The 12,271-nt window shown below is 43.4% G+C and overlaps 1 protein-coding gene across 4 annotated transcripts in view; it reads right to left on the minus strand.

Moving 5' to 3' along the window:
* Positions 1-12,271, minus strand: part of PPP1R13B (protein phosphatase 1 regulatory subunit 13B) — a 122,892-nt gene that overhangs the window by 40,900 nt on the left and 69,721 nt on the right. For all 4 annotated transcript variants that reach the window (XM_065547519.2, XM_073998313.1, XM_005562324.4 and 1 more), the window contains exon 4: positions 7,898-7,974. In XM_065547519.2, coding sequence (XP_065403591.1) covers positions 7,898-7,974 — 77 coding nt within the window. The remainder of the gene's footprint in view (positions 1-7,897; positions 7,975-12,271) is intronic.

Here is a 12,271-nt window from a genome sequence, read left to right on the forward strand (position 1 = left end):
AAGCACATGCAAGCCTTTCAGGAAAATCCTGACTTTATCCAGGCCTCAAAAAATGCCCAGAGGTAAAGTTTCAAGGAAAACGAGCAGCTCATTGTCAAAAATCAAAACACACAGCAATCAAGGAGCCATGACTCAACAGTCAGTAGAAGTAACATTCAGATAGAGAAATTATTAGTTGCTGAATATAAAATATGTTTAGTGTGTTTAAAATACACGCAAAGAGCAACTAAGAAGATTTAAGATCTAACACTTCTTTTTTTTTTGGAGACGAAGTCTCGCTCTTGTCCCCCAGGCTGGAGTGCGATGATGCAATCTCAGCTCACTGCAACCTCCACCTCCTGAGTTCAAGCGATTCTCCTGCCTCATCCCCCAAGTACTTGGCATTACAAGCACCTGCCACCAACACCAGGCTAATTTCTGTATTTTTAGTAGAGATGGGGTTTCACCATGTTGGCCAGGATGGTCTAGCGCTCCTGACCTCAGGTGACCCACCCGCCTCAGTCTCCCAAAGTACTGGGATTACAGGCGTGAGCCACTGCGCATGGCCTAAAACTTCTAGAACTGAAAATTTTAATGAATTTTACAAGAGCTTTACTGAGGTATAATTCACATATAATAAACTGCACATATCTACATATATAATTTGATGTTCTGACAAATGTATAAACTATGAAATAATCACAAGCAAGAAAATAAATCCATCCTCTCCCCAAATTTCCTCGTGCCCTTTTGTAATCCCTTCCTTTTATCTCTTTGCCCCCAACTCCTGGCTCTCATGGTCCACAGGCAAACACTGACCTTCCCTGTTACTAGAGATTAGTTTATGTTTTCTAGAATTGTATACGAATGAAATCATACAGTATTCAGTACATACTCCTTTGGCTGGCTTCTTTCAGCACAATGATTTTGAGATTCATCCATGTTGTAGCATGTATTAGTAGTCCATTTCTTTTGATTGTTCAGGAATATTCCACTGTGAGGATATACCATAGTTTATTTGTGCATTTACCTGTTAATGAACATTTGGGTTGTTTCCAGATTTTGGCTTCAAGCCAGATCAAACTGCTATGGACATCCATGTACAAGTCTGCACAGACATTTGCTTTCATTTCTCTAAGGTAAATATTTAAGAGTAGAGTTGCTGGGTCATACAGTAGATTTATGTTTAAGTTTCAAACTACCAAATTATTTTCCAGATTATACCATTTTACATTCCCACCAGCAGTACATAAGAGTTCCAATTTCTCGCTTTCCTCACCAACACTTGTTATGATCAGTCTTTCTAACATTAGACATTCTAATAGGTGTGTAATGCTACTTCATGGTGGTTTTAATTTGTATTTTCCTAAAGACTAATGATGGTGAACACCTTTCCATGTGCTTACTTGACATTCATATATTTTATTTGGGGAAGCACCTGTTCAATCTTTCACCTGTTTCTTTTTTTCTTTTTTCTTTTTTTTGAAACAAAGTTTCACTCTGTTGCCCAGGCTGGAGCGCAGCCGCATGATCTCAGCTCACTGCAACCTCCGCCTCCCAAGTTCAAGTGATTCTCCTGCCTCCCAAGTAGTTGGGATTACAGGCATGCACAACCACACCTGGCTAATTTTTGTATTTTTAGTAGAGACAGGGTTTCGCCATGTTCGCCAGGCTGGTCTCGAACTCCTGACCTCAAGTGATCCACCCTCCTCAGTGCTGGGATTACAGGCATGAGCCACTGAGGTCGGCCTATTTCTTTTTTGAATTGAGTTGTTTGTTTTCTTATTATTAAGCTTTGGGAGTTCTTTATATATTCTACATCTGAATCCTTTATCAGGTAACATGATTTGCTAGTATTTTTCCCAGACTACGTCATACCTTTCAAAATAATAATATTAAAAGCACTTGGCCGGCTGCGGAGGCTCAAGCCTGTAATCCCAGCACTCTGGGAGGCAAGACGGGCGGATCACAAGGTCAGGAGATCGAGACCATCCTGGCTAACATGGTGAAACCCCGTCTCTACTAAAAAAATACAAAAAATTAGCCAGGCGTGGTGGCGGGCGCCTGTAGTCCCAGCTACTTGGGAGGCTGAGGCAGGAGAATGGCGTGAACCTGGGAGGCGGAGCTTGCAGTGAGCTCCGCCACTGCATTCCAGCCTGGGCGACAGAGCGAGACTCCTCAATAAATAAATAAATAAATAAATAAATAAATAATAAATGCACCTTATATGCATTAAATAGACAGACACAGCTGAAGACAGAATTCACTAACTGAAAGATGTATCTTAGGACAGTATCCAGAATACAGTATGAAGAGACCAAAAAAGAGAATATATAAAAAAGAAATTAAGAGACAAGGAGAATAAAATGAAAGATGAAGGTCTAATAAGAGTTCCAAAAGAAGAAAACAGAAAGAATGCAGAAGATAAAACACCTGTCAAGATAATAGAGAATGTTCCAGAATTGCTGACAGATGCCAATACTCAGAATCAGTAAATTCAACAAAGCCCAATAAGGAAATTAAAATAAATTCACACCTGGCTCTGCTCATAAGGGAGGATTAATCCAAATTTCATTAAATCCCAAAACTCCACTAATTGACAGTAAAGGGATTTTTGACATCAAATAATGTAAACCCACAAAAGCAGGACTAACAGGAGTGCACACAACACAGATGTTTGGAAGTTGGCAAAAGAACAGATGAGAAATAACTGACCTAGTACATCTGAGACAAACCTCAAGCCAGAAGGAGTAAAACTGGATAAACACTCCAGTTACAGCACAGAATCTTCAAAGTTTCAGGAACTGACAACACCATGTACCTCTGGAAAGGGGAATAAAATGTAGGGACTGAAAATAAGGCAGACTGAGTGAACGATATTTAAGAGGCAGTTAAATCCCTATCTCCTCCCCAACTCCATGCTCCTAGGTGACTGCCTCTCTTCTCTCCTGGCAGAAGTCTGAGTTTTTCTCTAGACAGTTGAAATGTGATCTGGCCTAGGAGATGACGTGCACAGTTGAGTCTTGGGCACCACATGGAAAACGGTGCCTGGGTAACTACATTAGCAATGCCTCTGGGAATAAACATCACATTTATGGGCAGCTGATCTGACAAAGGTGTCAGGCAATTCAGTGGGAGAAAGAATAGTCTTTTCACCAAGTGGTGCTGGGAGAACTGGATATTTACATGGAAAAGAATGAATCTGAATCCTGTAACTCACACTATACACAAAAATTAACTCAAAAATTGATCACAGAACTAAACGCAAGAGCTAAAACTATAAAGCTCTTAGAAGAAAACATAGGAGGGTAGGATCAATTGGTTTTAGCAACTTACTGGATATCCTAGAATGAAGCAAAAACTGACTCAGATTTTAAACCTGTTTGGCTGAGAAGACAGGAAAAAGTGCTTCCAGGATACCTAAGTCGAATGTGTCTTTCCTCTTTGCTGATCTGGCTCTGAATCCTTTTATTGTAGCAACTCAAGAGCTATGCTTAGTCCTGAGTCATACTAGCAAATCACGGAACCTGGGGACATCTTGGAAGCTTCAACACAGGCATATATAATGAGAACAAATCAATTTGCCTTTATAGCATAATGACAAACCAGCACATGTACTAACCTGACTTGCTGTCCTGCAATTTTCAGAGAGCAGAACTTCCCTGGCTTCTTAGTTGAGCAGCTGCTGATGGACATCAATCACACCAACTCAGCATCCTGCCCTTCTCTTCTAACCCACACTCCCTCCCTTTCCTCACAGTTCTCCTTAATCTGTCCTTAGATGTCTCAACCCAGAAGTTAGAAGGCTTAGCACCTCATTATTCTATAACCAAGGTATACACAGAAACATTTTGGGGGAAGATGTTTTTCATATCTTAAAATGCACGTAAAAGTGCTCTGTAGACAATAAAGTGTTTCACAACGTAACGTATTATTAAGCTTAAAAGGTAGATGTGTAAGCCATAAAATACAGTAACATCTTTGATGTGATGATTCCAATACTAAGTTATGCCTCTAGAGGAGCTCTCGTACTTTCCTCTAATTACAAGCCACATAAAGGATAAAAACACGTTTGGTTTCAGGTTTCAATTTTGTTGATCTTGAAATACACACAATATCTCCATATTAACAAGAAACAACTTCATCAAGGAAAAGGTCTCATCACATCAAAACTGGTCTATCCAATTTATCATACCTTTGGAATACTTTTCTTTTGAGTCTCTTCCACATATTATATCATATATAATACACCTCACTTCTTCAACACACGGCCTACTCAATGTATCTATTTAATCTTCACTGAAGTTCAGGTCATGGTAATTCCTTCCTTCCTCCCTCCCTTCCTCCCTCCTTCCCTCCCTCCTTCCCTCCCTCCTTCCTTCCTTCCTTCCTTTCATTCATTTATTTTTTTGTTTTTGGAGACAGAGTCTTGCTCTGTCACCCAGGCTGGAATGCAGTGGTGCAATCTCAGCTCACTGCAACCTCCGTCTCCTGGGTTCAAGCAATTCTCCCGCCTCAGCCTCCCGAATAGCTAGGATTACAGGCACCTGCCATCATGCTCGGCTAATTTTTGTATCTTCAGTAGAGAGAGGGTTTCACCATGTTGGCCAGGTTGGTCTAGAACTCCTGACCTCAGGTGATCCGCGCCTTGGCCTCCCGAAGTGCTGGGATTACAGGAGCGAGCCACTGCGCCCGTCCCATGGTAAATCTTAGAACTCAAAAAGATCTTCAACATTCTGTTGGACAAATAAGCTGTGCTTGCTAAAGTGTAACCTGGATGTTCCCAAGCTTGGCATGGCAACATAGTCACGTGGGGAGTTTTCTAGGCCCCACTCCAGATTTACTGAATGAAAATTTCTACCAGTGGCGTGTGTGCCTCTATTTCTTAAGACATCCTGAAGCAGATCTGCCTGGAAGAACTCTGCAGAGGCTCTGGATTTGCAGTTGACAAATCTCTACTTTAATGATAGAAGGTAGGAATGTGAAGAGGATTTGTGAAACGACTTTTATAAATTAGAGTATAAGGAGGGAGAACCTACAATCTTAACAACAGGAATATTTCTCCCTGAGTGGCAGAAGGAAACCAAAGAGAAGAAAATATAATCTAGTATACCACATGGCTCTGCAGTGGATAATACCTGCAAAATCTAAAATAATAAAAACTACTAAATTGGTTTTCAACTTTATAACCAATCTACAGACAAAGCACAAAAGGTTTATAGTTAGATAACAATATACAAATATTGTCAACCTTTACAACATAAAAGTTTGGTACAGCTGCAAGAGCTTAAAGGAAGGAAGGGAAGATGGCAGGGGCCTAATATTCTCATTTTATAAAGAGCAAGGTCCAGTGATACTGTTTAAAGTTGATAGTGCAAATAAACAGAGATTTAAGTACATGATGTAGGGTCACAAATATAGCCAATAAAAGAACTAGCAATTCAATAATAAGTTGAGAAGTAGAGAGGTGAAGTAATTTGCTCAAATTCAGCTCATTAGAAAGTTCCGAGGCCAGTGGGCTGAACATGGGCCAGTCACACTCTAGACTCCATGCACTTTACCAGTGTCTCATCATGCCCAGCCCTGTGTGAGGAAGGAACTTGCCTAAGCTTAGATGCCTAGTTAGTGTTACAGCACAAAAAGAAACTCAATCTCTAATCTTAAAATTCCTTGTTAAAGTTATCTTTAAAATTTTCAGAAAAGACCACATTAAAAATGTCCCTATTGGTTCATTCTTTCAACACATACTAACATTTCTTTTTTTTGAGACGGAGTCTCACTCTCTTGCCCAGGCTGGAATGCAGTGGCACGATCTCAGCTCACTGCAACCTCTGCCTCCTGGGTTCATGCGATTCTCCTGTCTCAGCCTCCCGAGCAGCTGGGACTACAGGCGCACACCACCACGCCCGGCTAGTTTTTGTATCTTTTTGTAGAGACGGGGTTTCACCAGATTGGCCAAGCTGGTCTCGAACTCTTGACCTTGTGATCTGTGTACCACAACCTCCCAAAGTGCTAGGATTACAGGCGTGAGCCACCACACCCAGCCTCATCTGACTAATTTTTTTTTTTTTTTTTTGAGACGGAGTCTCGCTCTGTCGCCCAGGCTGGAGTGCAGTGGCCGGATCTCAGCTCACTGCAAGCTCCGCCTCCCGGGTTTACGCCATTCTCCTGCCTCAGCCTCCTGAATAGCTGGGACTACAGGCGCCCGCCACCTCGCCCGGCTAGTTTTTTGTATTTTTTTTAGTAGAGACGGGGTTTCACCGTGTTAGCCAGGATGGTCTCGATCTCCTGACCTCGTGATCCGCCCGCCTCGGCCTCCCAGAGTGCTGGGATTACAGGCTTGAGCCACCGTGCCTGGCCAATCTGACTAATTTTATAAAACATTTGATAGAGAGAGGGTCTCACCATCTTGCTCAGACTGATCTCAAACTCCTGACCTCAGGTGATCCACTCACCTTGGCCTCCCAAAGTGCCATTATTACAGGTGTGGGCCACCATGCCCAGCCAACACCAACATTTCTTACAAAGAGCTCCTCCACAGCTCCCCTCACCTATGATCAGCATTCCATCTATTCTCCAAGTCTATACCACAATGATGAAGACACTGCAGCCCACCATCCATTGTGTCTGTCAAAACCTGACAGAGGATCCAGAACCAACATTGAAGATGCAAAGCAAGTCAGCCTACTCAACTCTTAGTCTACGAGCTAAGCCCATAGCCCATCTGCCGCCACAGAGATGCTGTGGTTACGTGCACAGAGGGCACCCACTGCCTGCTCCAGGAGAGGACATGGCAGCAGCATGTGAAGGGCAGGTGGAAGTCTGCTCCAAAAGAGACGTGATCTGATTCATGGAGCATCATGTGAATAGGCAACACGTCTATCTACCCCAAAAATAATAATTTAAAATAAGTTATAACCCAAACTCATTAGTACCAGTAAAAAGCAATCTAAAACAAACAAACAAACAACAACAACAACAAAACCACGGTCTTACTCTGACAAGGCTGAAGTGCAGTGGTACGATCATGACTCACTGCAGCCTCAAACTCCTGGGCTCAAGTCATCATCCCACCTCAGCCTCCTGAGTAGCTGGGAGTACAGGTGGATGCCACCACATCTAATTTTTTTTTTTTTTTTTTGAGATGGAATTTCACTTTTTGCCCAGACTGGAGTGCAACGGTACGATTTTGGCTCACTCCAACCTCCGCCTCCTGGGTTCAAGCGATTCTCCTGCCTCAGCCTCCCAAGTAACTGGGATTACAGGTGCCCGCCACCATGCCCAGCTAATTTTTTTTGCATTTTTAGTAGAAACAGGGTTTTACCATGTTGGTCAGCCTGGTATTGGACTGACCTCAGGGGATCCGCCTGCTTTGACCTCCCAAAGTACTGGGATTACAGGCATGAGCCACCATGCCTGGCCACATCTGACTTTCCTTTTTTCTTTTTTTTTGACATGGAGTCTCACTCTGTTGCCCAGGCTGGAGTACAGTGGCACGATCTTGGTGCACTGCAACCTCTGCCTTTCAGGTTCCACCAATTCTCCTGCCTCAGCCTCCCGAGTAGCTGGGACTACAGGCGCACACCACCACACCCGGCTAATTTTTATATTTTTTGGTAGAGACGGGGTTTCACCAGATTGGCCAAGCTGATCTTGACTCCTGACTTCGTGATCTACATGCCTCGGCCTCCCAAAGTGCTAGGATTACAGGTGTGAGCCACTGCACCTGGCCTCATCTGACTAATTTTTTAAAACCTTTTATAGAGAGAGGGTCTCACCATCTTGCTCAGGCTGATCTCAAATTCCTGGCCTCATGTGATCCTCCCACCTTGGCCTCCCAAAGTGCTGTGATGACAGGTGTAACCCACTGCACCTAGCCATCAATTTTTAAAATTCAATTTAATTCACTCTCACTTACCCCATTTTCAGTGCGTTTTTCTCCAGGTACATTTGTTACATTTCTCTGAGTTCGTTGCTCTTGGGTCTGACGGCCACCTAAAGAAATAAAAGAACCAAACTCACCGAAAGGCATATTAGAAAAAAGTAATATTCTCCCATTTCTTCATGTATTCAAATATTTATTGAACACAAGTGTAAAATACCAGGCTGAGAAATTCAAGACTTTAGTACAGTTGAAAAAATGGTCTTGCAATTAATCTTTTATAAAAGTTGTTTAGGGTGGGCCGGGCGCGGTGGCTCAAGCCTGTAATCCCAGCACTTTGGGAGGCCGAGACGGGCGGATCACGAGGTCGGGAGATTGAGACCATCCTGGCTAACACGGTGAAACCCCGTCTCTACTAAAAAAAATACAAAAAACTAGCCGGGCGAGGTGGCGGGCGCCTGTAGTCCCAGCTATTCGGGAGGCTGAGGCAGGAGAATGGCGTGAACCCGGGAGGCGGAGCTTGCAGTGAGCTGAGATCCGGCCACTGCACTCCAGCCTGGGCGACAGAGCGAGACTCCGTCTCAAAAAAAAAATAAATAAATAAATAAATAAAAATAAATAAAAATAAAAAAAATAAAAAAAATAAAAGTTGTTTAGGCCGCCCTCAGTGGCTCACACCCATAATCCCAGCACTTTGGGAGGCCAAAGCAGCAAGACAGCTTGAGCCCAATGAGTTCTCGACCAGCCTCAGCAACATGGGGAGAATTCGTCTCCACAATAAACTTTTTTAAATTAGCCAGGTATGGTGGTACACCCTGTAGTCTCAGCTACTTGGGGTGCTAAGGCAGGAGAAGGACTTGAGCGAGAGAGGTCGAGGCTGCAGTGAGCCAGGATTGGGCTACTGTACAATCTTGCTCTGTTGCACTCTAGCCTGGGCAACAAAGCAAGACCCTGTCTTAAAAAAATAAATTAAAAATAAATGAAATAAAGCTGTTTAAATGAAATCTTTTCTTTTTACATTCTATCTCAGAATCTTGAAATTGACTTGTTATCAAAAGGCTTTTAACACTTTAAAATGAAGAAGATGGTAAATTTTATGTGTATTTTATCACTATTAAAAATAAAAATTTGGGGCTGGGCAAGGTGGATCATGTCTGTATTCCCAGCACTTTGGGAGGTGCTGGGATTCTCTCAAGGTGGGAGGATCACTTGAGCTCAGGAATTCAAGACCAGCCTGGGCAACATGGCGAAAATCTGTCTCTACAAAAATAAAATACAGAAAGTAGCCAGGCATGGTGACATGTGCCTGTAGTCCCAGGCACTCAGGCGGCTGAGGAGAATAGCTTGAGCCTAGGAGGTAGAGACTGCAGTGAACCATGATCGCGCCACTGCACTCCAGTCCAGGTGACAGTGAGACCCTGTCTCAAAAATAAAATAAAGATAAAAATTTGGCATTCATATTACCAAGAGGGGAAAAAAGAGAAAAATTTTTTCAAAAAGGCATTTACAGCCAGGCGTGGTGGCTCATGCCTGTAATCCCAGCACTTTGGAAGACTGAGGCGGGCAGGCTGCTTGAAGCCAGGAGTTTTGAGACCAGCCTGCCCAACATGGCAAAACCCTGTCTCTAGTAAAATTACAAAAATTATCCAGGCATGGAGGCGCACACCTGTAATCCCAGCTACCTAGGAGGCTGAGGCAGGAGAATCACTTGAACCCGGGAGGGGGAGGTTGCAGTGGGCTGAGATGGCACCACTGCACACTAGCCTGGGCGACAGAGTGAGACTCTGTCTCAAAAAAAAAACCAAAACCAAAAGCAAAAAAAAATCCAAAAGGCATCTGCGTTAGGGCCAGGCATGGTGGCTTATGCCTGTAATCCCTGCACTTTCAGAGGCCAAGGCAGGAGGATCACTTGAGACTAGGAGTTCAAGACCAGCCTGGGCAACAGTGTGAAACCGTATCTTTACCAAAAATACAAAAAATTTAGCCAGGCATGGTAGCACACACCTCTGGTCCCAGCTACTTGGAAGGCTGAAGTGGGAGCATCACTTGAGCCCAGGAGGCAGAGGTTGCAGTGAGCCAAGATCACGCCACTGCACTCCAACCTGGGTAACAAGTGAAATCTTGTCTCAAAAAAAAAAAAAAAAAAAAAAAAAAAAAAAAAAAGGCCTTCACTAACAGAGTTAAAACTGAGACAGGGGCTGGAGGTGGTGGCTCATGCCTGTAATCCTAGCACTTTGGGAGGCCAAGGTGGGCAGATCACGAGGTCAGGAGATTGAGACCATCCTGACCAACATGGTGAAACCTCATCTCTACTAAAAATACAAAAAATTAGCCGGGTGTGGTGGTGCACACCTGTAGTCCCAGTTCCTCAGGAGGCTGAGGCAGGGGAACTGCTTGAACCTGGGAGGTGGAGGTTGCAGTGAGCTGAGATTGCACCACTGCACTCCAGCCTGGTGACAGAGTGAGACTGTCTCTAAAAAAAAAAAAAAAAGAAAAAAGAAAGAGAAAGAAAAAGAAAAAAAGAATATTAATAAGCTGAAGGGAGGAGTATAGTGAGCAAAAGCAAAACAAAACATGAGACAGCATCCAATAAGCTACTCTCTATGCCACCCTTTTAGGCAGAGGTAAGGGGCAGAGGGTAGAGTGTTACAGGTAGGGAAGATGGAATTCTGAGTCGGGGCATGAAAGAGAGTGAATGTACAGCTCCTGGGCTCATGCAATCCTCTCACCTCAGCCTCCCAAAGTGCTGGGATTACAGGCATGAGCCACCGTACCCAGCCCATTTCCAAACTTTATTTTATTTTATTTTATTTTTTGAGATGGAGTCTCGCTCTGTCCCCCAGGCTGGCGTGCAGTGGTGCGATCTCGGCTCACTGCAAGCTCTGCCTCCCAGGTTCACGCCATTCTCCTGCCTCAGCCTCCCCAGCAGATGTGACTACAGGCGCCCGCCACCAGGTTCGGCTAATTTTTTGTATTTTTAGTAGAGATGGGGTTTCACCATGTTAGCCAGGATAGTCTCAATCTCCTGACTTTGTGATCCTCCCGCCTTGGCCTCCCAAAGTGCTGGGATTACAGGCATGAGCCACCACGCCTGGCCAATTTCCAAACTTTATAAAGTGAGAAAAAAAGTAACCTCTCCTCAGGACATTAAGAATTAGGTACATATTAATAAGTAAAAGGTAAGACTTTTTATTTAAGTATAGCTAGTTGAGGGAGGGTATAGGTCTCTGCAGAGCTCAGGTAGAGAGTTAAAATAAACCCTTAGCACTAAAGCAGCACTTCAACTGTCAGCCAGTCTAACCCTTCTCTTCAGGTGGATGTTCCCAAGACAGGGGGGACCCTGGTCTAAGGTAAAAGTAGATGAAGAGTTGAGCCCGGAGCCTTGGTGTCCTGGATCCGGAGGTAATGGTACTCTAAAAGACAGCCTTATAACAATATTTACAGCTACAGAAAGATGATTTTAAAGTAGATAGTACCTCATCCAAGGGCAAATTTTCCTTTACTATAAAATACAAATAAAGGGGAATAACTTGCAAAACAGAAATAATACTTTTATAAAGGATTGTCCTTTTATTTGCTTGAGTTCATTTTTTTAAATATCAGAAGTAATCCATAATCTCTGTTAAATAACAAGTTAAAGGTCTTTTTTTTTTTGAGACACAGTCTTGCTCTGTCGCCCAGGCTGGAGTGCAGTGGAGCGATCTCAGCTCACGGCAAGCTCCACCTCCCGGGTTCATGCCATTCTCCTGCCTCAGCCTCCCGAGTAGCTGGGACTATAGGCGCCTGTCACTACGCCCAGCTAATTTTTTTGTATTTTCAGTAGAGACGAGATTTCACCATGTTAGCCAGGATGGTCTTGATCTCCTGACCTCGTGATCCACCTGTCTCGGCCTCCCAAAGTGCTGGGATTACAGGCATGAGCCACTGTGCCCGGTCAAAGGTCTTTTAACTGTACAGTGTATATGTGTTCAGAAAAAATTTTCTTATTTTCTTTAAATTTTAATTCAAAAATATATAGTATATTCCCATGGTTCAAAAATCAAAAAGAACAAAAAGGTATACAATCAACAACCCTCCCTCCTCTGATCTACAGCCACTTTTCCCTTACCCCCAGGCCAACAACATCCCCAGTTGCGTAGTTATCTTTTCAAAACTGCTTTATACATATACACATACAAACAGATATAGATGTACATTACTTTTTGGTCATCTTTCCACAAAAGGCAGCTAAGTGTGCCCATTCTTTTTGCTAATTCATTTAACATGTTTAGGAGATGGTCTGGGTCAGGGCACAGAGGTTCTTCATTATTTACGGCTACAGAGCATTCCACTGTGTGGATGGACCCTAATTTATTTAGCTCATCTCTCCTGGTGGACATTTAGGTTGTGTCTACCAGCAATGCTCAGTGA

This window comes from Macaca fascicularis, chromosome 7 (genome assembly GCF_037993035.2).
Source record: "Macaca fascicularis isolate 582-1 chromosome 7, T2T-MFA8v1.1".
Classification (NCBI taxonomy): domain Eukaryota; kingdom Metazoa; phylum Chordata; class Mammalia; order Primates; family Cercopithecidae; genus Macaca; species Macaca fascicularis.